Source organism: Ursus arctos, unplaced genomic scaffold (assembly GCF_023065955.2).
Source record: "Ursus arctos isolate Adak ecotype North America unplaced genomic scaffold, UrsArc2.0 scaffold_11, whole genome shotgun sequence".
NCBI classification, from domain to species: domain Eukaryota; kingdom Metazoa; phylum Chordata; class Mammalia; order Carnivora; family Ursidae; genus Ursus; species Ursus arctos.
The window spans coordinates 55,292,543-55,319,518 of record NW_026622775.1 but is presented as its reverse complement, the minus strand read 5'-3'; the positions used below and the strand labels follow the sequence as shown (position 1 = coordinate 55,319,518).

The 26,976-nt window shown below is 39.8% G+C and overlaps 1 protein-coding gene across 2 annotated transcripts in view; it reads left to right on the top strand.

The window, feature by feature from the left end:
• Positions 1 to 24,528, top strand: part of SH3RF1 (SH3 domain containing ring finger 1) — a 177,599-nt gene extending 153,071 nt beyond the window's left edge. Inside the window, exons 8-13 of one of the 2 annotated variants that reach the window (XM_048212136.2) lie at positions 360 to 530; positions 3,046 to 3,305; positions 4,232 to 4,593; positions 6,921 to 6,983; positions 13,415 to 13,755; positions 22,101 to 24,528. In XM_048212136.2, coding sequence (XP_048068093.2) covers positions 360 to 530; positions 3,046 to 3,305; positions 4,232 to 4,593; positions 6,921 to 6,983; positions 13,415 to 13,755; positions 22,101 to 22,269 — 1,366 coding nt within the window. In that variant the 3' untranslated portion in view covers positions 22,270 to 24,528. The remainder of the gene's footprint in view (positions 1 to 359; positions 531 to 3,045; positions 3,306 to 4,231; positions 4,594 to 6,920; positions 6,984 to 13,414; positions 13,756 to 22,100) is intronic. The other variant, XM_026485595.4, reaches the window with a different exon arrangement.
• Positions 24,529 to 26,976: the final 2,448 nt, after the last annotated feature.

Here is a 26,976-nt window from a genome sequence, read left to right as displayed (position 1 = left end):
CACGTCTAACAAGTGCCATTTGAAGAGCTCAAGTTTCCCATTGGGTCCCTAATCCCCGGCAGCAGGTTAGGCACTTTGGGAAGCTGCATAATTCTTTCACACCCCACGAATACCATTTGGTGGGATAGTCACCTTCACACTGGGGGGTCCAGGTTGGCAGTTCTTAGGAAGGCCTCCGTCTTTTCAGTGTAGGCCGCAAAACCTCTTTGAATGGAAAATTACCAATGCTACTTACAGGTTAAAGGATGATATTTTCTGTTTACATCTGTATTCAAGACTTTGTACCAAGGAAGAGTTTTTGTGCATCCTGGGGTTTATCTGTTACTCAGCCTGAAATCACATACTCTTTTCTATTCTAGGTATGTTGCTATATATCCATACACTCCCCGGAAAGAGGACGAGCTGGAGCTGAGGAAAGGGGAGATGTTTTTAGTGTTTGAGCGTTGCCAGGATGGCTGGTTCAAAGGGACATCGATGCATACCAGCAAGATAGGGGTTTTCCCTGGCAATTATGTAGCACCAGTCACAAGGTATGGTTTTGAATAAATGGTTTACTAAGTTCTAAACAGAGAAGCTTTGTTCTTTTCCATGGTTTTCAGCCTATCCAAGATTCCTTCTCACACTATAATTGCCTGTTACATAGCCAACATTTTAAAAATTCATATCTATACTTGCTGAAATCCCTTCTAACTCTAAAATTCTTAGCTTACTTTTCATATGAGTAATGTGAAATTGTACGTTTCTACCAATATATGTACTGGGTTTTAAGTTATTTGCTTGAACTTATATGTGAGAAGATCCAACTATACCATTTTCAGTATTTTTCTGCTCAAAAATAAAAAATACCATGTTTAGTATAAACAAAAGCTTTATTATTAACATGTTTACATAACACTTAACTATATGCCAGGCAGGCAGATTTCAAAATGCGTATTACACATAATAACTGAGTCCTGAAGCAACTTGTCGATGTAGTTGCTATGATTATCCCCACTTAATAGATGAGTAAACGGAGGCACAGAGAGATTAAATAGCTTGTTTGAGATCGCACAGTGAAGAAGTGCTTAAACCTAGGTGTCTGGCTCTATATTTATTCCAACAGCTTTGTGATTGCCTTGGAATTCTGGCAATTAATTTCTATAATATAGTCAGAAATAAAATTCCTTAAATACGACATTGATCCTTCATCCTTCTTAATTAAGGGTGATTTTGCTCCTCAAGGGAATCTGGCACTGTCTGAACACAGTTTTGGTTGTTACTCTGGAGCATGTGGGAGGACGTTGCTATTGGCATGTGGTGCACAGAAGCCAAGGATGCTGCTAAGTGTCCTACAGTACACAGCACAGCCTCCTACCAAAAAGGAACTGTCTGACCCAAAATGTCCCTGAGGTTGGAAAACCCTGTTACAGGATAATAAGAAGTAAGAGCTTTAAGTATACAAGATTTTCTTTCCTTTTTTTTTCCCCCCCAAAATTTATTTAAAGATAGTCTACCTTCTTGTCACTTAGGAAAGTAGCCTAGGAAACTGAATGGGAAGACCTATAATGGCATTGAGGGAGCCCCAGTTTTTAGCTACTGGGCTTTTAATAAATGGTCCAGGTCTAGCTGTGTTAAATCATTCCTCAAACACCCTGATTTTAAATAAATGGCTTAATGAACTGACATGTTTGTCAGCTGTTGGCCTTGATTTATAGGTTGGCCAGCAGCCTAATCAAATGAAAATCACTATTGTTGCAGATGGTGACAGAATGTTAGCTTTAATTTGACTTGCAGATTTTTAATCAATATAAACCTTCTTTTCTGTATATGTTAAAATCTACATTCAGGATCCAGAAGATGGCAGATAGACCTTCCCTGGTGAGAAAAAAACAAACAAAAAACCACCACAACAACTGAGGGAAATAAAACAAACCAAACCACAACAAAGACTAAGTTAATGAAGGGAAGCATTTTCATAACTTTCAAAAACAAATTACTAAAAGTCTCTGGAGAAATGCTTACTTACAATAAATTCTCTGTTATTTATCATAGTAAATAATAAGGATGCTTGAGTTAATGAAGTATTCTACTTAGTAGAAAGTTACTGTATATAGAATTGTTTAAATGAATTTAGAATATAAAAAAAATACATGAGACAAAACTATTTAATAAAGAATTTACGTGATAAAAATAACACATAATGTCATCAAGGACCATAGAAGGAAGAAATTCACATGAAACAATAGAATCATAAGGTCTTAAGCCGAAGCCTTAGGCAAGGCTTCTTGAAAAGAAGAGATTTGTGCTGGACCTTGAAACACATGATATTAAGACAGAGAGAAAAGCCAGAGAGGGGCACCTGGGTGGCTCAGTCGTTAAGCGTCTGCCTTTGGCTCAGGTCGTGATCCCAGGGTCCTGGGATCGAGCCCTGCATTGGGCTCCCTGTTCCACTGGGAGCCTGCTTCTTCCTCTCCCACTCCCCTTGCTTGTGTTCCCTCTCTCGCTGGCTGTCTCTCTCTGTCAAATAAATAAATAAAATCTTAAAAAAAAAAAAAAAAAAGAAGCCAGAGAGAATATTCCAAGAGTGTGTGCATATGTGTATGTGCACTCGCATGCAGGCCTTTGTGTGATGCAGAACTGGGGGCAAGCAGGGAGAAGGGCAAAAAACATGAGCAAAGCTATGAAAAAGGAGCAAAACTGCTAATGTTATTAGCAGCAATGACAAACAAATCAACTTCTTTGATGGCTGAGGCAGGAGAATCCAGGGCCTTAAAGGCAGTGGAGGTGTTGAGCCTTGATATGGAAAACTGAACCCAGTAACCGCGTATTCTTGAGCAGAATACGACGTGTAATTTTCTGTGACTCACAGTATATTTCCAGACCTTTCTCTCCCTCAGGGCCATCTTTACTTTGAATTTGTGATTCTTATATTTTGTAAAAATAATTCCATTCATTCTTTAAAATGTTCTATCTTAAAGCCCTGAGTCATTTTTCTTGCCTTTAATTCTTCTCTCCCCCATTTTGCTGATGGATTTGGGCTTTCTGTCTCTGTTTCTGTCTTGGCAGGACCGTGACAAATGCTTCCCAAGCTAAAGTCCCTATGTCTACTGCTGGTCAGACAAGTCGAGGGGTGACTATGGTCAGTCCTTCCACTGCAGGAGGGCCTGCCCAGAAGCTCCAGGGAAATGGCATGGCCGGGAGTCCCAGTGTTGTCCCCACAGCCGTGGTGTCAGCAGCTCACATCCAGACAAGTCCTCAGGCTAAGGTCTTGTTGCACATGACCGGGCAGATGACAGTCAACCAGGCCCGCAATGCTGTGAGGACAGGTATGGAGGAGACCAGACTGGAAAGTACCAGAAAGGGGCTGCTTGCCTGATACCAGTTCTTCTGTAACAGATGTTGAGAAAAGCAGATGTCGTGTTACAGTAATGAAGAACATTAGGAAATAAAACAGGCAGTCTAGTCAGTGGTACTCCACATCTGCTTATTTTGGCTAAGCCAAATATGCAGGCATATTAATTCAAGCCTGATCTACAGATTGAAAGTCTGAAAGAAATTAGGCTGATACTAAGAATGTCGATAGGACTTGAAAATATGACTTCTGCAGTCAAGACTGTAGGAGCTCAAATCTCACTGCCATCAGCCACATGACCATGACATTGTACTCCACTAACCGGTGTGCTCTTTCTGATGAACTTAATCTCAAGTCAGTTTTAGACCCAATGGGATCTTAAATAACTTTCTTCTTTCTATAGCATTAAAAACCTACCCAGGAGTCTTGGGTAATAGTGGTGGGGTAAACGTAAATTCTATCATAAAAACCAAAAGAAGGAAAATCGTTAATAAGAAAAGGGAGATAGATTTATTTATTTACTTATTTACTTAGTTATTTATTTAAAAAAGAGAATCATTTTGAAAAGGCCTGGAGGCCCTAATCTGACACTCTAGAGTACCATCAAAGACAGGCTGTGTCCATAAATCTGTGGAAAGACCTTCTCTCTAACTGAACAGCGTGGGGTTATAGCTAAGTTTCCAAGCTCTCAACAGACTAAAGAGCTGATCTGGAAGGAAAACAGCGTCTAGGGACGCAGCTAACATTAAGTGCTTTTAAACTAGCATACATCCATTATTTATTGTAAAAATGCAATAGCAACCTTTCATTATGGTCTGATGTAGTGAAATGAGTCATGTTTTGGTGAGTAGCATTTATTAGAAAGTCAATTTTGCTGTTTTCTCTCCTGTCGTCTACTAGTTGCGGCACATAACCAAGAACGCCCTACAGCCGCGGTGACACCCATCCAGGTACAGAACACCGCCTGCCTGGGCCCTGCATCTGCGGGCCTGCCCCATCATCCTTTGGCCTCCCCACAACTTCCACCTCCAATGGCAGGCCCTGCCACCCACATGGCTGCCGTTAATATGGGTCGAGTCAGTGCCCCCCTGGCTTGTGCTGCGGCTGCTTCACTGACCTGTCCGAGCATCACCACTGCCTCTCTGGAGACCGAGCCCAGTGGCCGGGCGGTGACCATTCTTGCTGGACTCCCCACCTCTCCTGACAGTGCTTCACTGACTTGTGGGAACAGTTCAGCAACCAAGCCAGACAAGGATAATAAAGTAAGATCAACGTCCTGTTCTTCTGCTTTATGTTGTGTCCCATTCTTTCTAACTAATGAAAGGACTCGTTGTTCAACAATCCTTCAAGTGCTTACCATGTGTGAGTCACCATGCCAGGTGCTCGATTCTTGATTCTTTGCACTGAAACACCCACTAGTTGCCAGGCCTTGTGTTGTATGTTTAGGGAGACCACAGTGAATAAGACTTAGTCGCTTCTCGTGCAGCTTACATCTCATGGAAGAATTTCCTTTCCCCTTTAGTTACTCATTTTTTCATCATTGTGCTGTCCTTAATTCTTCCTATTCAGTCAGTTCTACAAAAAAATATTTAATATACAAAAGGATTGAAATTGTTGATCAAAAGTGTTAATTGTGGATTCATTTTTTTCTACAGTGTATTTGATTACAATCAGCATGGACAGTTTTCCTCTTGAAATATGGGTGAAAAATTATTTTCTAAATTCATAGATCTTTAAAAAAAAATCTCTCATTTGGGGCTGAATTTCAGAGAAAAAATAAATGGAAAGCTGTGTTTGAAAGACTAACCTGTGGTTGGGTTTGGAGACAGGTGGTTGGAGGCCAGGGAAATTGATGGTGAGTAATTGTGAACAGAAATCGAAGAGTGATAATAAGGTCTGGATAATTGTATTACAATCAAATGAAGTAGCAACCTGAGGAAAATCCTGTATTTTCCTCAGTATTTTGTACATTTTCTCCTAAAGTTCTAGCCCAGTTCTGGGAAGCTCTAGGGTAGTCATAAACCCTTAGCCACCTGGTTCAGTGGTAATGTATGTTGCTCTATTTAAATGGTTAGGTAAGCCTATAAATAGGGGTTTATAAGGAAATAAACTTTACAGCCTACTAAAAAGTTAATATTTAATTGTTGGGTTAACCTTAGCGTTTTTGAAAAAGATTGGTATCTGTTCAGTGTTTATAATTAACTACATTAAACTTGTACTCAAGCTGACATGTTCAACTTTGTCAGTATCTTTAAAGAGTTGTCTTGTAGTTTAGAATTTAAGGTTTCGGGACAGTGAGTCACTGAGAACAGAGACTCTTCAGCTCCTGCCCTCCCAGGAAAGAATTCATTGAATCACAGGCTTGAAAGGGACCTGTGCCAGAGAGAATAATGGCTCCCCAATGACTAAGTCCAAAGCCCTGAAAGGAGAATATGTTTCCTTACGTGGCAAAAGGGATTTTATAAAGGTCTTGAGATGAGGGGATAAATCTACATTATCTGGATGGGCCCCATATAATCACATGGATCTTCCTGAAAGGGAGGCAGGAGGATCGGGTCCAGAGGAGATGTGACATCAGAAGCAGAGATCAGAGTGGTTCAAGGAGGGAACCACAAGCCAAGAAATGCAAGCAGCTTCTTCTAGAATCTGGAAAAGGCAAGGAAACAAATTCTTCCCTAGGGCTTCTGTAAGGGATGAAGCCCTGCTGACACCTTAATTTTAGGACCTGATGTTTACCACGAAGTTTGTGATAATTTGTTACAGCATCAACTACTAGAGGACCTAATGGGTTATCCTTGTTGAGTCCCCATCCTTGACAGATGGCCACTGGCTTCTGTTTGGACACCCTCATTGACTATGAGTGCTCTGGGTCCAGAGAGTCTCATGCCATTTTATTTGAGGGGCAGCAGAAATTGTTCATCTTCTTTCTATATGATGCCTTGACTTATTTCAGAGTTTTCTTCTTTTTTAAGGCTATTCTCCTGAAGTTTTTGTCACTACTCCCTATGTCACAGATTACAAATTTTCCTTCCTAAATCTCCTACCTCATTGAATGTTCCAGAATCACCAGGGAGACTTCTGGTTAATATAAAATCAATAATTCCATGATTAACATGACTGCAGTGTCATTTAGTCTACATTCCTCCATCAGGTCTACAAGGATATCATGGGAGAACTTATCAGATGCCTGTCAAAATCCAGATGTTTTTTACATTCTCCCGTCCTAACTATTCCCCAGTCCCCCATCATTTTAGCTGTTACTTATGTTAGCAAGTGTCTCCTAGAAGAGTCTCCTCCTCAGAGTCTCATTTCCTTTCATTTAATACACTGTTGTAGAATTTTCCAGACAGTCTGCAAAGTGCATTGTTGTCTTCTTTTTTAAATTTGTATTACACATGCCCTTCTTGTCCTGTTGAGTTGACCTGATCTCAGGTTCACCAGGATCTGTCAAAGATTATTTGGTTGCGTTTTAGCTGTTAATTCCCTGTGTATGCTGGGGTGAATTCATCCTGGCAAGTAATTATTGGATCTCTAAATCCGAATCTCTTCACCCATTTCCCTCTTATCAAGGTTTGTTCTTTCTTTCTAGTCTGAAGATTATCCTTCCCTTTCTTCATATCTTCTGAGAACTACCATCCATCTCAAACAGCAGGTCTGTATCTTTCCTGTTCTTCTCGTTTCAAACAATTTTAAGGCTATCCCCCCCCCCTTTTTTTTTTCAGGTTTAAGCTGTTATGGGCCATGATATGTTCTTTCTTATGGTTCCTTCTCTTGATCTTTTTGTACCGAGTCCTTTAAAAATTTGAGCCCATTAGGCCACTCTCTGGGGGATCACATTAGTGCCTTTCGATGCCTCCACATTTTCATCTGCTCAGATAATTTGCAGTTGTATGGTTAGAATTTCATTCTGGAGAGCCCTCCCATTCCTCTTGAAGTATCTTTCCTTTTGAGTTTCAGGTCATGCATATATTTGCTTTGAACTTTTAAAATCAGTTCTTTTAAACTTCAGAGTTCAAATCTGACTATAGCTAACGTCTCTTTGGGTGCTTATTTTGAAGTTTTCAATATTTCTGCTTCACCAACTGAAGCTTTCCACCCCTACTGGTCTCTACCATTCCCCCAGTTGATCAGAATTAGATTCAAAGTGAGATTAAATTATCAACAATTCAAGGAAAAAGTACATTAGAGATTCTAAGTGTATAGGGACCCTAGTTTTAGTTGAGACTTCCAGCAGATATATAGGTACTTGACAATCCTCTTGTTCTCTCTATCTGCTTTCATCATTTTGTGATCAGCATCATCCATTTACTTAAATTCTTTAGAAAGTGTGTGGTGTGTCCCCCAAATGATAGCTTGTTGATTGCCCTGTCCTTTCCTCTATGCATAAATCGTCTGCAGTGAGCTGCCACTGGTGTTCCATAGAGACGTATAACTTTCTGGTGTGCACGCAGGACTACTGCAGCTCCTCGCCTAACTAAGCTGTTCCTTTTGAACAATATTTTATTTGGAAGTCTTATCTCAAATGTGTTTTTGTCCTTGACTTAAAAAAAAAAAAAAAAAGTTTTTGTCCCTCTAGCTAATTTTGTCCGGTAACTGCGTTCTGTAGTTTAGTAAATAAGCATCTGAAACTCTGCAATATATTTCCAAACATTATCTCAGTTATTTCTTGTTTGAAATCCTGGGCCTGTCTGCCATTGTTATTCTTCTTTTTATGGGATCCCTCATGTCTTCTACAGTTATCAGTTTAACAGCTTTATCTGGACATTTTTCTACCTGCATGTTCAGTTTAAAGGCTTCATTATTTGATCAGCTAGTCTCCAGGCAAATGAGTTTCCCAATCCTTAGGAGATACTCCTGCATGTGTGCATGCGTGTGTGTGTTTTATTGTGTTTTCTTATTATAAAATTTTTTTAAATATACAATATACATACTTATTTAGAAATGAGAGAAAAATTTAAATATCCAAATAGAAAACATAAATATGATCCAAGATTTCAAAGACAGCCATTAATACTATGGTGTATATATACTTTTTTCCCCTCAGTAAATATTATTTTGTTATGTTACGCTTTTATCCAGAAAATAAAATCTTTTTTTTCCAGCGCCAATTATGTAATTGACTGTCCTTATATTTTCTAAGTTTTAGTAGAAGACAAACTGATACATAATAAAAATTCTAAGAGTTTATTTGAGTAAAAACGTATTCAAATCAGGCAGTGCCAAACTGGAAGCGCTTAGGAGCACTCTGCCAATGGGAGCCAGGGGCAGGAATTATGTAGAGGACACATCAAAGCAGAGCAGGGAGGTTTTTTGATTGGCAGTAGTTTAAGTGGTTGCCTTATCTGGGAAAGCCCAGTTGGCTGTTAGTGATTGGTTATCCTTAGGTTTTGATTTCTTAACCTGGGGGTGTTTACAGGTTTAGGTCTTGGTTTGCTAACGGAGGCTGCTAGGACATTAGAAGAGCCTCTAATCAAATCTCTAATAGTTTAACAGTTTTAACCCTCACATAGAGAAAGAAAAGAAACCATCTCTGAGGCTCCACTTTCCTTATGCTTCCATTTCCTTTCCCTACCTTCATAGTGTAAGTTTTGTCTAACATTGTCATTTATTCCCATACCAATCAGCAGTAGGTGTTGGTTCTCGTGCCCTCTGCCATATCCTAGATTTGTTCCTAAAAGATAACATTTCTACAAGTAGCCCACAAAAGATCAACATTTAGTGCCTCAAATATCCCACTCCCTAAGTCCTAGTGACTCCCTCCCTTAAGGTGCCATAGGTCTTCAAGCAGTCTGCTGTTTGAGGACCTTTGCTCTTATTCTTGGTTTTCTGAAGCAGAAGGTTCATCTAGTTTTTAAATACCCATTTTCAGGGTGCCTGGTTGGTTCAGTCAGAGCATATGACTCTTGATCTTGGGGTTGTTGGTGTAGAGATTACTTAAAAATAAAACCTTTAAAAAATAAATACCCATTTTCTTCTGTTCTGAACACTTGTCCCAGAGTTCCTACTGATGACTTTCTTTGCTTATATGATTTTCCTTCCTCCCAGTTCTTATTTCGCTGTCAAAAACAAATTGGTCTGTGAATTTCGCCACTTCATTTTCTCAAGGAGAAGCCACTGTCCATGTTAAGTGATCAGAGTCCCATTCCTGCCCCTGCTCTTGGCTGGGATGGATCTGGGCAGTGCCGATATGTGCACAGTTCCATATAGAGTGATCCTCATGATGTGCAGCCCTCAGGCAAACATACCTGCTCTTATCACTCCATCGAGTAGATGTGCTTCTACAGATGTTGCCAATGCTCAACTCTCAGAAGAGAAGAGCAGAGGCTAGGTCAAGTCCCACTTCCACCCCTTACTAGCAATGTGATTTTAGGCAGCCTTAGAGAGGTATACGCAATGAGAATAATGCTGGTTCTTGTCGCATCAGCTGGGTGTTAGGAATAAATGTGGAAATCCTTATAATAGCATTTAACAAGATTCTTGAACCTAGTGGTGTTGATTTCATCTCTAGAATTTCACATGGCCTTTCCCTCTCTCCCTGCACTTTAAAAAAAAACTTTCCTGAGCCTCCCATCTCAGACAGCACCCCTTGTTCAGTCACTCTCCCCTTACCCTGCTTTATTTTTCTGCAGAGCGCCTGTTTTACAGCAGTGTTTATGTCTGTGCTAGAGAATGTGAACTCTTTGTTGTCTTGTTCACTATTATATCCCCAGAGCCTAGCACATTGTTGGTTCATATTCAACACTCAGTAAATATTGAAGGAATGAGTGATTATTAGACAATCACATGAATTAAGCTTTTGAGATCCCTTATAGTGAATGATTTTTGGGAATATGACAGTGTAGATTTTTTATCACAATGGCCCGTAAGACTGTTCATCTCTTGGTACTTTTTTTGTACATCTGAGGACAAGGAGAGGAATAAAGAAGACTCACTGGGTAGAATGTGGTTAACTTTATGAGTTGCTCAAAGGAAATTTATTTTTGCTTGGGAAGGAGAACTTGAGGTTTCCCATATTGTACTCATCCTCCGTGATGTGACTAATAGAAAGTTATTTAGGTGATGTTCAGAAATTATTTTTATATGTAAAAATCACTCTCTCTCATCATCTGGTAATTATTTTCTGACCCAAATAGTTCTTTTTATGTATGAGGTGTGGTTTTAAATCATCAGATCTTCTGAAGAGAAAATTATGAGTATAAAAACATTATTCCGTCTAGGAATAATTTCTTGGAAAACCCATAGGAGAGTTCTTAAGGTTCATGTTAAAAGATAATGTCCCTTTTTCATGCATGCTAACACTACATTTAAAAAATTGCTTTCCTAAAGTGTAGTCTTTATTAATTCATCTATAATTTTCATTTCTGCTGTTGGATTTTGAAAAAACAAAGGTGCCCTTAGATGATAAGTGTCTGTATTTGCAAAATTCTCTCTCCAGTGGCACACTGTTCTGCTAATGTAGAAAACATCAGAATGTGATATCAAAAGCACAGTTCGGTGGAATTAGGGCAGCATCCTTTCCATCTTAGCACCGCCACCCCGTACCCCCACACCCTGCCATAACACCTAATCCTCTGCCTTCTGCTCCGTGGGTAGTCAGCATCAGCTGATGATGATAACACATCCCTTAGAAGTCATTAAAGCAAGCTGTATTTAATGTGCTTAATCATTTTAGATGAACCAAGTCATCTTTCTTCTTAATCACTTTAGAGGCTGTTCCCTGAGCACCATTCAGTTAACTGAATTTTTCTGAGTGCCCAGAACTGAGCTTTTAAGAAACATCTGTAGCCACGGCTTGCTGAGATTGTAATTTATCACTGGACTTGATGTTCTCAGTGGATCTGTCGGAGTCCAGGGATTAGAGCATGCTTTCTTACATCATGGCAGGAATAGCTGGAAGTTGTGGCCGACTGCCTCCTTAGAAGTGTAGACGTTATTCTTTCTCAGCTCATTTGTCGGCCCTCCAGACCTCAGGTGCCCTTAAAGAAGTGTGGCAGCAGCTTTGGCAGGCGTTTGGTCAGCCCACTTCACTGGCCACTGTATAAAGGGAAATCTTTATCTCCATGGAATTTAGGAATTGCAAAATGTCCTCTCTTGGTCCCTTAGCCCTGGAACTAGCTCAGTCTTTTCCCTTTCTCCCACCTGTCTCATCCTCTTTCAGTCTTGGCCTCTTGCCTCAGTAGGTGCAGCTCTGCACTAGGCACTGGGTGGATGAGATACAGGCACTCAAGAGGTAGTCCAAGGGTATAGGGTCATTTAGTGGAATGTATTAATAGCCCCTTGGAAAATGAGAAGTTAAGGAATGAAGCAAAAGCCTGAAAGGTGAGTTAAGGCCAGGCCTTGAAGAAAAATGCAGAAGAGTCTTCCTCAGGCTGGAACGAGGAGAAGGGGGTTGGGGATCAGTTGATTGGTTTTGCTCATCTGCAACCTGAGTTGAGCTGTACAGAAATGAATCCAGTGCTCCCCACCATCCTTCTCTGTCCTCTGTTTCTAACCCATGGATTAGTTCGTACTGTGAACAGTATTTGGTAAATGAGGCCTGCAGTTTCCTGGGATGCTTTTTCCCTGGAATGCTTTTTCATCATCTGGTTAAATCATTACTTTTGTCTCTTCTTTTTTCTGCCATTCTGTCTCTAATGGAACTATGTTATTATGGATTCAGACCATTTTCCCCCAAGGGATTTTTACTGAGTATGAACTAACTCATATTCTCAAGAAAAACTCCTCAGTATTCTGTCTTTCTGTGGGCCCCTCATAATTCTATTCCCTTTTAGTGGACCTTGATGATTCCAGTTTGAGTTTGCCTATAGAGTTTTCTAAAGAATTATTTCTCTATGAAACGTTTTATTTTCAAGCAATGTTTCCATTCAGAGGACTTTATAATGTCATTGACATCTTAGTAAAACGATGTAAAATGATGATTGTTATCTATGTTGGGTCATCAGGACATTGACACAGGTTTTAGAAATGAAGAAAAGTTACCTCTAGATCTGGTTTTCCTAGCAGAGCAAAGAACAAGTGTCAAAAGAGAAAGATTCCAGAGATGGTTTTTGTGGAGTAAGATTTCTGGGAAGAAAATTCTTTTCTACATTTGCTTGCAAAGAGACATAAAAATGGTTTTGATTATACTGAAGCTTTGTATAAAATTTTGTGGAGTTTTGGCTTTCTAATCCAAGAGATTCTTGCACAATAAAAATGGTTTGACTTCTGTCATTATTGGCTTATTAAATTTCCTCAAGGTGGTGACATGTGAGACATGTTTTAGTCCTTAACTCTGATCAAGACATCACTACCTGTAAATGATAAAAATCAAGTCTGTGGGGACACCAGGGTGGCTCAGTCAGTTAAGCATCTGCCTTCAGCTCAGGTTATGATCCCAGGGTCCTGGGATAGAGCCCTTCATGGGGCTCTCTGCTGAGCAGGGAGCCTGCTTCTCCCTCTGCCTGCAGCTCCCCCTGCTTGCGCTCTCTCTGACAAATGAATAAATAAAATCTTAAAAAAAAAAAAAGAGAGAGAGAGAGTCAAGTCTGTGGATGCATAGTAAAATGCTATAATGTTTAATTCAGCATGTAAGAATTAGAGGTAAGATAGTCATAATTTCAAGAAATTAAATCCATAATCAGAAATTTCCATTTTGTCGTAAAATGTCTGCTTCTGCCTTCACCAAGCCTGAGATGTGACTTGGTGAGTTTTTTGTTTTACTTCTTTTTTATCTACTTATTCTACCTCAGTAGAAGATAGTGATGAACACTGGAGTGTCCAAAACAAGCAAAAATATGCAGGCAGAAAGGGTGAAGAAAGAGAGGCAAAAGGTTAGGTTAACATTATACAAGATTTGGGAGCTAGATCACAACCAAATACCCTCAGAAATAAATATTAATTATTTAATTAATATTCGGCTGCCTCAGTGCGTAGAGCATGCAATTGTTGATCTCGGGTTTCTAAATTAGAGCCCTATGTTGGGTGTAGAGATACTTAAAAATCTTTTTTTTAAAAAATCAAACCAAAAATCAAAACTTTAACACCCAACTGCGATTATAATAACAGTACCGTCCATCTCCAATTAATTTACTTTTTTTTTTCTAGAAAGAAAAAAAGGGTTTGTTGAAGTTGCTTTCTGGCGCCTCCACCAAACGTAAGCCGCGAGCCTCCCCTCCAGCCTCACCCACCCTGGAAGTGGAGCTTGGTGGCTGCGAGTTGCCCCTGCAGGGAGCAGTGGGTCCTGAGCTGCCGCTAGGGGGCGCGCACGGCAGGGCCGGCTCCTGCCCCACAGATGGGGATGGCGCGGCCGCTGCTGTGACCCAGGACGCTCTTCATCGGAAGACCAGCTCTCTGGACTCGGCTGTTCCCATCGCTCCACCGCCTCGTCAGCCATGTTCGTCCCTGGGCCCTGTCATGAATGAGTCTAGACCTGTGGTTTGTGAGAGGTGAGTTCACTGTTCTTCCCAGAAAAACGAAGAAATGCCTAGCAAACTTTAAGCTGGAGTATTTATTCTGACATCAGGATACTTTTCCACAACCCCCGAAATTTTTTTGACTGAATTTGTAGTAACAGTCAAGCTCTGGCTTTCTTTTACCGTTTGCTGTGTTTCTTTCATGGGTTAGGCCTCCAGCCCTCTGTGTTTATTTTCTCCAGACAACCACTCCAGCGCTGTATCCAGATGAAACTTGTTAATCCCTGGAACTTGGTTCACATCTCCTTCCTTCTTCTTGCTGCTCTTCCATCGCCAGCAGCTGCTCCTTCGGTTTATCCCTTGCCGTTTTTATTAAACGTTGACATCATTACCTGCTAGTTGTCCAGCAGCTGGAGATTCTGCCAACTAAGAGAATTCTCTTTTTATTCTTCCTGAGCTGGGAGAGTGTGGCTCGGTTCTCAGAGACCTGACTCCCCTCCTGACACAGTGACGTGGTTCGGTTCTGCTTGGAGCTAGGAGCCTTGTTTTAGTGACTCTGGCCTTGAGTAATGATTACAGATGGGAGCAGATCTGTTTGATACAACCAGTGGGGCTCTAGGAGTTACACTGGGGAACACGATATTTGTAGTAAGACAAATACCTGCTAGGATTACATGAATTTAAAAAGCACTGTTGGTAGGCCAGGAAAACATCATGAAGTACACTAAAAATAGTGGACAGTTTTCATATAATGCATAAATAGGTTAACATTTATTTTTTTTAAAGTGCCATTGTTTTATTGTTTCTGTAAGCTTTATTCCCTTTGTACCTGCATTTTATAAGTAAAGCAAATTTCTAATTTGTGGAGGTGTTGCATTTTGGGTAGCATTGTCAGTTACTGATTTGAAGTCTGACTATAAAATGTTATACTTTAAAAAGACTTAAATTCACCTCAAGTCTCTATTTAAGATGAACATTTGTGCCCACAAAATTTGAGGTCTTCATTCCTATAATTTGGGGGGCATACCTTTTTACCAAAAAATAAACTGGGAAAGAATAAACTTCAAACAACCTACATGCACTAAGTACAAAGTACACAGTTTATTACATATTTTCATAGTGAGGTGAAATAATTTTCCGTAGTTCTAATCCGTATAGAACCAGTTTTGAAATGAACCATTGCCTTAAAAAGTGTTCCCCCCCACAAATAAAATCATTCTGTCTTTCCCCTCATTTATTGTGTTCCTGTTAAAGCTCTGAAATTTCGTCCTGCATTCACTTAATCCTTTATTCTGAGAGTCAACCTTTTTTCCTGCAGTGTTACACCGCTTTCCAGGGATAGGGCCTCTGTCCCTGGAGTTAGTCCAGGGACTTGTTTACTTTCTTTTGGTCACAAAGGCTCCTTTTTTCCTTCCCACCCCCAGGCATTGATCTGCAGTTTTTCCTTCATGCCCTGAGTCTCTCTCTTTTCCCTGTCATTTGTGGTGTTTGTGTGACTGTTCTGAGTGATAGTTCATTTTGCCCAGCCTCTCCCTAGGCACTGGCTCTGGCACTGCTGCCTCCCTCCCCCATTATGCATTCCTTTTCAGTTGCCAGATGTCCTCAATCTCTGTGGCTTCTGCATTCCGGCCCTTTCCTCTTAGAGGAGCTCATTTCTAACAGCAGGTTCCCGCTGTTCAATGCATCTGAAAAGGAGAAATCTCTAATGCAGACAGGTGATGGTGGTTCAGGGAGCAGGGAACGCACATCAGATAGGGAACATGGAGAATTTAATGACAGAACAGATGGGCACGGGCACGCTGGAATTCTCTGGCAGGTTTTTCATATAACCATTTCAATTTTTACAAGTGGAAAAAGGGGGTCTTTGGAGAAGATTTCTGCTCGAGTTTATATTTTTATAATCCATATGTTCAATGGAATATTAAATATAATAGCCAGCCTGACCAACTTTTCACAGCCCCTTTGCCTTCATACAATGATGGTGATCATATTTATTTAACGTGTATTCTTAGGTCTGCCTGATCATAAAAACAATAGGGGAAATGTGTGGAAACAAGTTGTACAGGAAAACAACTTATCCACTGGGAATGAAATTTTTTGGTTAGTAGAAAGCTACCAAGTATATCATTTACGGATTATCTGTTTTGATATTTCAAAATTTTTAACATAATAAAAAGTACTTATTGCTAAAAATGAAGGGAAGAATAACGTTCACATCAGTATGATTTGGAAAGTATTTCAGGATCTTAAGAGTCCTTGATTCACAATGTAAATATCAACAGCTCCTGCTCAGGCCAAGTGCAGAAGCCTGGGGTTCTTCTGGTAGAATTTTTACTAATAGAATTTCATAGAAGTAGTTCTCATTGTATAGTATTGGTACAGTATAAGATAGGATTCCCCCACAGATTATAATGAGAGCAAGCATAAAATTTCCCCTCAAACCATGACTCTGCCCCATAAATCTAAAGTAAAAGAATGTGAGTAGGGCAGCCAGTGCCTTCAATGGAAAGGAGGATTCATGTGACACAAAGACTTAAGCAGTCTCACAGTAAGAAAGGCTGAACCTTGAGGTGTGTTGACAGGTCTTGGTGTCAGCTGAGACAATTCTCTGAGGAACAAAAGGATCCTTTTGTGTTTGTTAGAGAGGCTGAGGAAAACAAGCAAGCAATGCTCTATCCTGGAGGCAGAAGATGTATAATTGATGACAGCAGAAATAACAGAACAAATATCTTAGGCTCTATTTTAGGTAATGGAGAAAAAATAATTAGGAAATTGCAAAGAGAGAATAGAAATAAAATATTTCAGAAGGGATGGCAATAAAAGAAAGTATATGTGACAGGCTTTTCTTTTTTCCTCTACTGAAAAAGAAATCTTAGATAAGGGCTTAAGGAGACACAGCACATCATCTCTGTGTATTTTGAAGCTTAGGAATTAAACTGATAATCACATACCTATAAACCCATCTCCTAAATTGGAAAAGAACCTATGATCTTTGATCAGGGATTAAACTAGAACACTTGGAAACACACAAATTGGATAGAGATAGATTTACAGAAAGTTAGTTGGATTTAACCAGCATGATTAATTTGAGTTAGTGACAATGAACCCACTGGGTGAAGCAATGGATATAATTTACTTGGACTTCAAGCAAAGCTACAAAGCGAGCTAGTGTGGTTTTGCCAGTGAAATACTTAATTGGATATTAGATTGCTGTAGCAACTGGCAGAAAGCAGTGCGGGTTACTTACCCAGACCAGGGTGATGGCAGAGTGCCTCCCAGAGCCACAAGGGGTCCAATTTGGGCTGTACCAGGAGAGATTAGAAACAACAACAAAAATGTGTGAATTACTGAGAATGCAAGAGAGGCCAGAAAATTAAGGAAATAGAAAATTTATACAAATAAAAGATTGCAAATGTTCATTTAGGTGGAAGACTGAACATCATAGCACAAGCCAGGAAGACTGGCAGTGGGTATCAGTGGAGCTTCTTTGTACAGCAAGCCTCTGTTTCTTGAATTCCCCCTTTGGTAATTGTCACAAAAACTGAGGGTTACAAAGCCACCAAGAGGCAGAAGCCCGTTCAGGACCAAGTGTGTGAGCCATGCTGTATACCTCACACTGCCTCCCAGGTGCTCTGTTTAAAGGCATACTTTATAACAGCGAAGGAACCACTCAGCTTTTGACGTTTTTTTCATTTTTCTTTTTTTCCCCTAATCTTTCCATTATTTTTTATTTGCTTGCTTATTCATTTATCTTGTTTTAAATTGTAGTAAAATATACATAAAGTTTACCATTTTTTAAGGTAAAATTCAGTGACATTAAGTACATTCATATTGTTGAATAAGCATCACCACTATCCATTTGTAAAACTTGTTATTCCAAATTGAAACTCTGTACCCATTAAACAGTAAGTCCCCATTCCCTCTTCTGGCAACTCTTGACAACCACCATTCTGCTTTGCTGTCTCTATGAGTTTGTCTCTATAACTGTTGTTATAGAGACAGTCTCTATAACTGTTGTTATAGAGACAGTCTCTATAACTGTTCTGGGTACCTCATATGTGGAATCGTATGATTTTTGTCCTATTGTGTGTGGCTTATTTCTCTTAGCATAATGTTCTCAAGGTCCTTCCATGTTTTAGCATTTGTCAAATTACATTCCTTTTTAGGGAGCTTTCACCTTTTTAAAAATAGTTTTACTATACCTTGTGTCTTTTCTTTTGTCATTTAACATGCTTGTTAAGTAAGAATTATCACAAGGGGCACCTGGGTGGCTTGGTAGATTAAGTGTCTGAATCTTGATTTCGGCTCAGGTCACGATCTCTGAGTCATGAGATGAAGCCTCACATTGGGCTTCGCTCTGAGCGTGGAGTCTGCTTAAGATTCTCTCTTCCTCTCCTTCTGTCCCCTCCCCCATTTACATTCTCTCTCTCAAAAAAAAAATTATCATGAACTATGCTAAGTGGTATGAGCCATATAAAGTGAATTTACCATCATCTCACCCCTCAAGCAGCTTATGGTCTGGGAAAATAAATGAGACAGGGATACAGATGGTAACAATGCAATGTACACTGCGCTAAGTGCCATAAGAAACGTACACGAGGCCTCTGGGATCTGAGCAAGCATGCAGTTACTTCCAGCCATGGGACTAGAGAAGAGTTTGCAAATTGAAACAAGGCTGTGGGAAGCTGATCAGGTGTGGATGGGCAGGGGCATCGTCACAGGGAGTTCCCAATGGAAGGAACCACATGAGCCAAGGAGCGGAGAGGTAAAAGCCATATATTCAGGTTTAGAGGCATGTTTGACACCTTCATGGAGATCATTGTAGGTATAGATAGAAAGATGAAGGTCAGGTCTTTGAGGACTTTACACACCAGGCTGAGGTTTAACCTTATTCACAGTTATTAGAAGCCAGTAATGATTTTTGAACAATAGATAACTACAAGTAGAGTTGTGGGGCGCCTGGGTGGCTCAGTCAGTTAAGCGTCTGCCTTTGGCTCAGGTCATGATCCCAGAGTCCTGGGATCAGGCCCCTACATCAGGCGCCCTGCTCAGCGGGGAGTGGGCTTCTCTCTCCGCCCCTACCCCTGCTCCTTCTCTCTCACGCGCACTCTCTCTCTCTCTCTCAAGTAAACAAGTTAAATCTAAAACAAAACAAAACAAAAACTACAAGTGGAGTTGCCAGTTAAGAAAGAGTCTGTCAGTTCTGTGCAGAATGGAATGGGGGCAGAAGAGATGGAGGCAGGGAGGACAGGTAGATTATTTGACCATGTGGAAGATCATGAGTTTGTCCACCAGGATGGTGGCAGCAACAATGAAGAGAAGTAGTTGGGGTGCAGATTTTGAAAGTGGGATTAGCGGGTCCCATGGAGGTTATGGGAGAGGGGTCTTTGACTCCTGAGGTTCAGAACTTCCCCAAAGCCCCACTCAAATAAGGACAGGCATAATCCAAGTGAGGCAGAGGGTAGAGGAACAGATGTGAAGGGCCTCTGCAGCTGCGCCTTTACATCTGTTTGTTGGTCTGTAAACATTCTACTTTCCATGCCTGAGATAGTTGGCCAGTTGTGCCCAGAATTTGGCCTAAGAGTCCATGTTCGAAATCTGTGTGCAAACTACCTCACAGGGCTCGAGGCCAGGATCAGAGCTGGAAGATTTCTAAGTGGAGTCTGTTACCGCTGCACCTGGTAGTCTTCATACAATCAGGACTGTGTCACAGTTTCCATTATGCACATGGTTTCTTGTTCCACCCCCAGAGGTTTATAACTTAGCAATGAAAATTTGCTCCCACTGGGAACTTGGCAGGAAGATTATGTTCTTAGCCTAGCAGCAGTTCTAGTTCAAAAAATTTTTTGACAAAATTGTTTTAGTGCATTTTATAAAATGCAAATATTAATCTAATTCACTTCAAGTTTTTCAAGAACTATTTTTGTTCCATTTTACCTTTAAGGCAGCTCACAGAGAACCGATGGGGAATACATTTCATGAGAGATCTACTCTGAATGTGATTTGAGTCACTTGTAGGCTTCTTTCCAGACTTACAAAGCTTTACTCAAATTTTAACTTGCCCCAAATGGCAACTTGTTACATTGCTTTTTACATGAATTTTTAGCATGTTGGCATCAGACTTGAGAAATCTTTTCATCTGGATCCCTTCCTTCAGATAAGTCTATGATGAAATTATTTGTCCTGCTTTTAAAGATAGCAGAGAAGGAATTCCAAAACCTAACTTTATCATGCTCAAGTGTCAAGTCTCATTATTAGGCAGTTCTTCCTTAGGCTGTGGCCTGAGCCTTCTCCTGGGTAGAGGTGGCCATTGACTTCCTGGCCCATCCTTCACCCCCTCCAAGCACTAGACAGACCCTTGCCTGCTTCTGCCTAAGCTGTGTCATCCCAATGGGAGCTAGAATTTGGGAGTATAAACTCTATAACAAACACCATGCTAAGAGCATCACACTTATAATCTTACTCCATTACATGACAATACCTGTTTAAGTTACAGCAATCTCTTTCTACAGATAAGGAAGCTGAGACAGAGAGCAGAGATAACTGGCCCAAAGTTCAGCTACTCCAAATGACCTTTAAGGCTACAGCAACCCCTATCCCAGAGCTTCACACACAGTGCCGTGCCTCCTCCCTCAGTTCATGCTTGATTGAACCCCGAGCCTTATGGGTTCAATGCGTTAATTCATCTTTGAATTAACTGAACCTTTCTTAGAAATAAGTCAGTCTCCATGCTATACTTTTGCTTCAGACCTTGGAGGATAATTTAGTTCATGTGCCCAAAGTAGCTCAGGAACTATTTGGGCAATCACTTGACTTTTGTAGAGATGCCTTTTTTTTTTTTTAAGAGAGCAATAGTCTGGGGCTCTTGCTGTGGTCCTTTTTAATGAGAGTTGGTTCTAGTTTTTATGAGATGAAGATTGGTGAAGCTGGCAATCTTCTGGAAGGACTGGGCTCTAATGGGCTTCATATCTTAGGGGCAGTTCTATAGAATTTGTTATGATTAAGCTATACCATTCTTTACTTAATAGTCAAGAGTGGGTCCTCTGAGGCTATAAACTTATTTTCTGACTTTAAGAACCAAACGAAAATAAAAATCACCTTTATGACTGAATACTGCATAATAGCAAATGGAGAAAGATGTATGTTCACATTTTTTAGTTATCTATTGCCGTGTGACAAATTATGCCTAAAATTGAGTGGCTTAAAACAACAATAAACATTTGTTACCCCACAGCTTCTGTGGGTTGGCATCTTGGGAGTGGCTTAGCTGGATGGTTCCAGCTTGGGATATTTCCTGAGGTTGCAGTCCAGATATCAGCCTCAGCTGTAGTCATCTAAAGGCTTGACTAGGGCTGGGGGACTGTCTTCCAAGGTGGCTCCTTCACATCACTATTGTCGAGTTAGTTGGCTTTTAGAAAGAGACCTCAGTTAGGGGCTCCTGGGTGGCTCAGTCTATTGAGCATCCGACTTGGTTTTGGCTCAGGTCGTGATCGCCCAGTTGTGGGATCGAGGCTTGTGTCAGGCTCCGTGCTCAGCGAGAGACTTTGGAGGAGACTAAGGAGAAAGGAAGAAGGGAGGTAGATAGTATTAAACCAGCAAGGCTTCTGGGGTTCTTAAGTGATAATTATACCTTTTCCCACTAATATCAGAGTTGAGAACCAATAGAGAAAGAGACACAGTTATCAGACTAATGGAGATCAGAATGTCAACCTCATTAGTGGTGGTGCTGGATTGTGTTTGTGGCTATGGTCCTCCCCTCCCTGTCTAGACCTTAGGACAGCCTGCCAGAGAGAGAATTTGGGTATATAAAGCAAATAAACTTCCTTAGGATTGCTGCCTCATCCATGTTAAGCCCCAGTGTAAGGGACACAGACAGACTTCCAGACCTACTTCTAGAAGGCTAGCCTGACCCCTGACCATTCCGTGCTTCCAGTGTGGAAGCAGAGGCAGAAAAGAGACACAGGTAGTTCAGAGAGGACTGAACCCACCTACTCAACTGCTTCTCTTGGTCTCACCAATCAAATAAATTCTCTCCTTTCTTCTTGAGGAAGAGGGAAGGACAGGGCATTTCCTCCTAGGAGATGGAATAAACTTTTCTCTATAGGAGGGGGACAAGAATAGCTTTCCCTGTAAAGGTCACTCAAACCAGTTTAGGTCATCAATAGTGGGCTGTTAAACACATCCAAACTCTATTAAAACCTAGTCTCTACAATACAGAGAATAGTTCTATTTTGAGAGTTGTTTTACAAATGTTAGAAACAAACTTGTGTTACTTCCTATTCTGTTTATGTTTAAAGCTGTGTTAGACCAGTAGTACACCTTTTTTTTTCTTTTGCTATTTTGAGTGGCTTTAACTAAAATATATCTCTTTTTTCTAGGCACAGGGTGGTAGTTTCCTATCCTCCTCAGAGTGAAGCAGAACTTGAACTTAAAGAAGGAGATATTGTGTTTGTTCATAAAAAGCGAGAAGATGGCTGGTTCAAAGGCACGTTGCAACGTAATGGGAAAACTGGCCTTTTCCCAGGAAGCTTTGTGGAAAACATCTGAGGAGACTAACATTGAGAAGCTGAAAGTCACTTCACACAACAAAATAGCACAAAGTAATTTAATGGAAAGAGCACATTTGTGGACTTCCAGATGGTCAGGAGATGAGCAAAGGATTGGTGTGTGACCCCAGTGCCCCCAGCATGGTTAGGCCAGCCAACAGTGTGAATGAAGAAGCTGTGTGTGTGTGTGTGTGTGTGTGTGTGTGTGTGTCCATGTCCTGTCACTCTGGATTCTGATGTGTAAGGTGTGCCTTGTACTGTCTGATTTACTATACAGAAAAACCTTTTTTAAAAAGATATATAGCTAAAATGGACAATTGTTTACAAGGCTTAACTAATTTATTTGCTTTTTTAAACTTGAATTTTTCTTGTAATAGATAAATTCTTTGGATTATGATTTTAAGAAATTATTAATTTATGAAATGATAGCTAAGGAGAAGCTGGATTATCTCCTGTTGAGAGCAAGAGATTCTTTTTGACATAGAGTGAACCCTTCTTTTCTCCCCTTACTGATGTTACTTTTTGCTTCTTTAAGACAAATGCCAGTTCTCTAATTTGGTTTCCCTCTTCAGGAAACCAAAACATATAACTGAATCAGTATCAATAAAGGCCTGGGGTAGGGAGACAGAAACTTGAGAGAAAAGAAGTTAGTGATTCCCTGACTTTCTGGTTTGGTCAGGAATCACCCTTAACACACCTAGTCCTCGATATAATTTTGTGGGTTTTTAATTTCCCTAGGATGAAGTCAATGAAGTGATAAGGAAAAATAAAGCACCACCCTTGAACAAAAATGTATTCAGAAATATATTTAGTTTGATAATAGAAGGAGCTCAATTCATTGGTTGGAAATTGGGAAAATTGAAGTTACACTCCTGAGAATGGCTATGAAATGTAATTGCCCATTTTTACCCCAAGTGATCTGCATGCCCAGGACACAATAAAACGTTTGTGAGATTGTGGTGGTAAGTGATGCCCTTGTGCTGAAGTCAAAGGCTATAAGAAACACTGTGAAAAGTTTACATTCATCCATTGTGATTCTTTTCCCACCGTCTTGCATGTGTTACTGGATTCCCACAGTAATATAGACTGTGCATGGTGTGTATATTTCATTGCAATTTCCTGTTGAGGTTAGTTTGGCTCAGAAGTGACCAATGCAGGAGGTGTAAAATAAACAGTGTTCTTTTCGCTCCTGACCAAGGTCTCTGGGTATACTCCCTCCCTCCCTGGCTAAGGCATCCATCAGCCATTATACAAGTCGTTAGTGAAAATGTTCCTTTCTGTCCTCCCAGCTGACTGATGTAAAGGATGAGCCAGGAGACTGCTCCTGTGACAGTTCCCTTGCGGCTCTGGGAGGCCTTGCTCCAGTGAAAGTGCCCACACCTTACAGTTGCGGCAGGATCCAGCTGAGCCCGTCTTTTTATATCCATTCTTTGATGTCATTGGCCTCTTCTCCCCATTACATTCCGGTGCCACGTAGTTGTGGGTCTGGGTAGTCCTAAAAACAAAAGGAGGGAAGAAAGCCTGGTAGTGAATGAAATTGTTGCTATAGTTTTCTTGTGGGGAAAAAACAAAAACAAAACAAAAAAAAAACTTTTCATTTTTTACTCTTAAGAATTACAACTGGGAAATAGGAACATGAACTGAAAAGTCCTCTTGCAATAGCAAGAGGTTTCATGGTCTTAAAAAGATATTATGTGGTTGAAAATGAAATCATTCCTAAATTAACCTTTTTTTTTTTTTTTATAAAACACTGTACATTATGTTCCTGTGTGATGAATTTTTAAAAAAAATACTTGGATATTCATGTAATATATAAAGGTTTGGTGAAATGAACTTTAGTTAGGAAAAAGCTGACATCAGCTTTCATCTGTGTAAGTTGACACCAATGTGTCATAATATTCTTTATTTTGGGAAATTAGTGTATTTTATAAAAATTTTAAAAAAAGTAAAAAGACTACTACAGCTTAAGATAATTTTTTACCTGTCTTTTCTCCATATTTTAAGCTATGTGATTGAAGTACCTCTGTTAATAGTTTCCTGGTATGAAGTTGGTTAAAATTTCATCTGTTAATAGATCACTTAGATAATATAATGTATGGGTTTTCTATTGGTTTTTTGGAGACCGTAGATGGAGATTTTGTAACAAGGGCTTGTTACACAGCGATATGGCAATGATAAAATTGCAATTTATCATTCCTTTTCGTGTTAATAATTTGAAGACTGGAGAAAAGGTTCAAGATTAAAATTTGATGTTCAATCATTATGTGTCCCTTGCGTTAATTCTTAACATTTTTTTCTTTTTTTTTTTCTTTTTTACCTGAGACACATTTGATGTAATTTCTACTTCATAAAAATTCTTTGCATATATCTCAAACAGGAGATGTCTACAATAATTAATTTAGTGGTTATGATACATTTTACCTCTTCAACTAACAAAACTTCTTTGGTTAGTTCCCCAAGAAGTTTAAAGTCTTCTTAAAAGAGCTTGTGAGTTTTACCACTTCTGCTCCCCTCTCCCTCTTAATGGCAACTAAAATGTCTGGTGGCCACTAGAAGTTGTTTCTTAGCCATAGAAAGAAGTACTAGACCTATAATCCAACTGTGTGATAACCAGTAGGTCTCAGCAAAGCATGGGAACATATCTTTAGACTATGATTTTACTCTTCCATGGAATGCCAACAAGTTGTAAGTTTAAAGAGACCATGTATGTCCATGTATGTTAGAAAATATTTTCCAAACCTAACTTTTAGTTACTATCAAATTAGTTACCAGAATTAAAAATCAGGAATTCCAGTTTATAAATCATAGCTTTGCCAAAAACTACCTTTGTGACAACCTGGCCAAGTCAATTATTACTTAGTTTCCCCGCTCCTTCCCTGTCTGCCACACTGAGTGAAGGTAAGGAGCTAAGGAGGCAAAATCACTGGTTTGAAAAGTGCTATTGTCGTATGTGGCTTTATTTTCATCTCTTGTTTCGAATATTTCCACTCATTCTCTTGGAGTACATGCGTATAATGCCATTATTGGGTCTAATTAGACTTAGAAGGGGCAAATTATGGTGGTGTTTCCAACTGCTATGCATTTAACTTTGTGTTCCTGATGAGAATAGGACATTTTTCACAGCTCCAGAAGTTCAGGTGAATATTTCAATCCAGAGCTCTAAGCAACATTAGAATTGAAGTTTGGAAAATGCTTTTAATAGATATTAGGCTAAGTTGTGTGTATCCATGTGAAATTTTTAAAAAATTTGTTTGAACCAATTAAGCTATGTCCTTATCAAGGTAGCATCCTACTGAAATTATTCCTTTCCAAGAGAAAGAATTTGCCAAGCTACCACAGTAATAGAGAGGATATTTACAAAAGAGATTAGCCAACGTCCAGGCTTAGCAAGGCCTTGCCCTTCACTAATTCCTGTGAACTGCAGACTATAATGCGATATGCTCTGGTATATATGGATATATCCAATGGGACTTCACTCTGTTCCTGGGAGTAATTATTATCAGAGACATAAGCTATTGGAGTGGTAACCAGCCAATGTGAACTGTGACAGTTTTAAAATACTCTCTCTGATTTACAAATGAATGTTTCTTTTAGTTCTTTTGTGTTTTTTATTAATAACTTTCTGGCTTGGCTTGTTTCAATTTCCAATTTGAAAATTCTACCTTGGTCTCACTCAGGGCAAACTCATCGCACTGTGATGATCCAGACATCCAATATTGTCCTGCAATTCACATTAATCTTTGAGCCACCATTCAATACTATTATTATATAGTAAGACTAATTTAGTGATACTGTTAAGTCTCCACAAAGACAACAGAACTATCCCTATTGGTAATCAGTGAGCCGGATGTCACTGCTATTGCTTCCAACTTAAATAAGAAATTTCATTCCAGAAGGCTTTAACCTTGAGTTGAATATTTCAAGGTCTGAATCCTTGTAAAAGTACTCGAAAAAAACTGACAGATTTCAGAATGAGAAGACCTTCCTAAATAAGACTCAAAAACCAGAAGCCATAAAAAAGAAAACGCTGATGCATTCAACTACAGAAAAAGTATCTACATGACAAAACACCATAATCAAAGTCAAAATAATAAGGAAAAAGATATTTACTGGAGCAAAGAGAATTTCCTTTATATATAAAGAGCTCCTACAATTCAATAAGAACAAAAGCCCAAAAGTAAAATTGACCAAGGATTTGTGACAGAAACTGCCAATTGCCTCCCAATATTCATTTTCCAATTCTCCCTTTTTAACTGGTATCTGGGCAATGTGCTCAGTTAACTGCATCCGGTTTTTCTTGGATGCAGCCCTGTTACTAAGTTGTTGAAATATACAAGCTAAAGTGTTAAAGGAGACTTCTGGTAAGTTTTCTTAAAAGGGCATACACCCTTTGGCCATTTTGCTTTTCCTTCTTCCAGCCTACAATGTAGACTTGATGACTGGTACTCTAGCAACTGTTGAACCATAAGATGACTTTCAAGAGGGAAGCCACGTTTTAATGTGATAGAAGAGAAAAAAAGAAGGAGCTTGAGACCCTGATACACCTGTGGCCTTCATGCCAGCCTGAACTACACATCTCTAGAGATGATTTATGTGAGAATAAGTCCCTTGCATTTAAGCCACTGCAGTCTGATCTCTTACCCACAACTGGCCTGACTGATACCAATATAAATTGACAGGGGTGTCTGGCTGGCTCAGTCAATAGGGT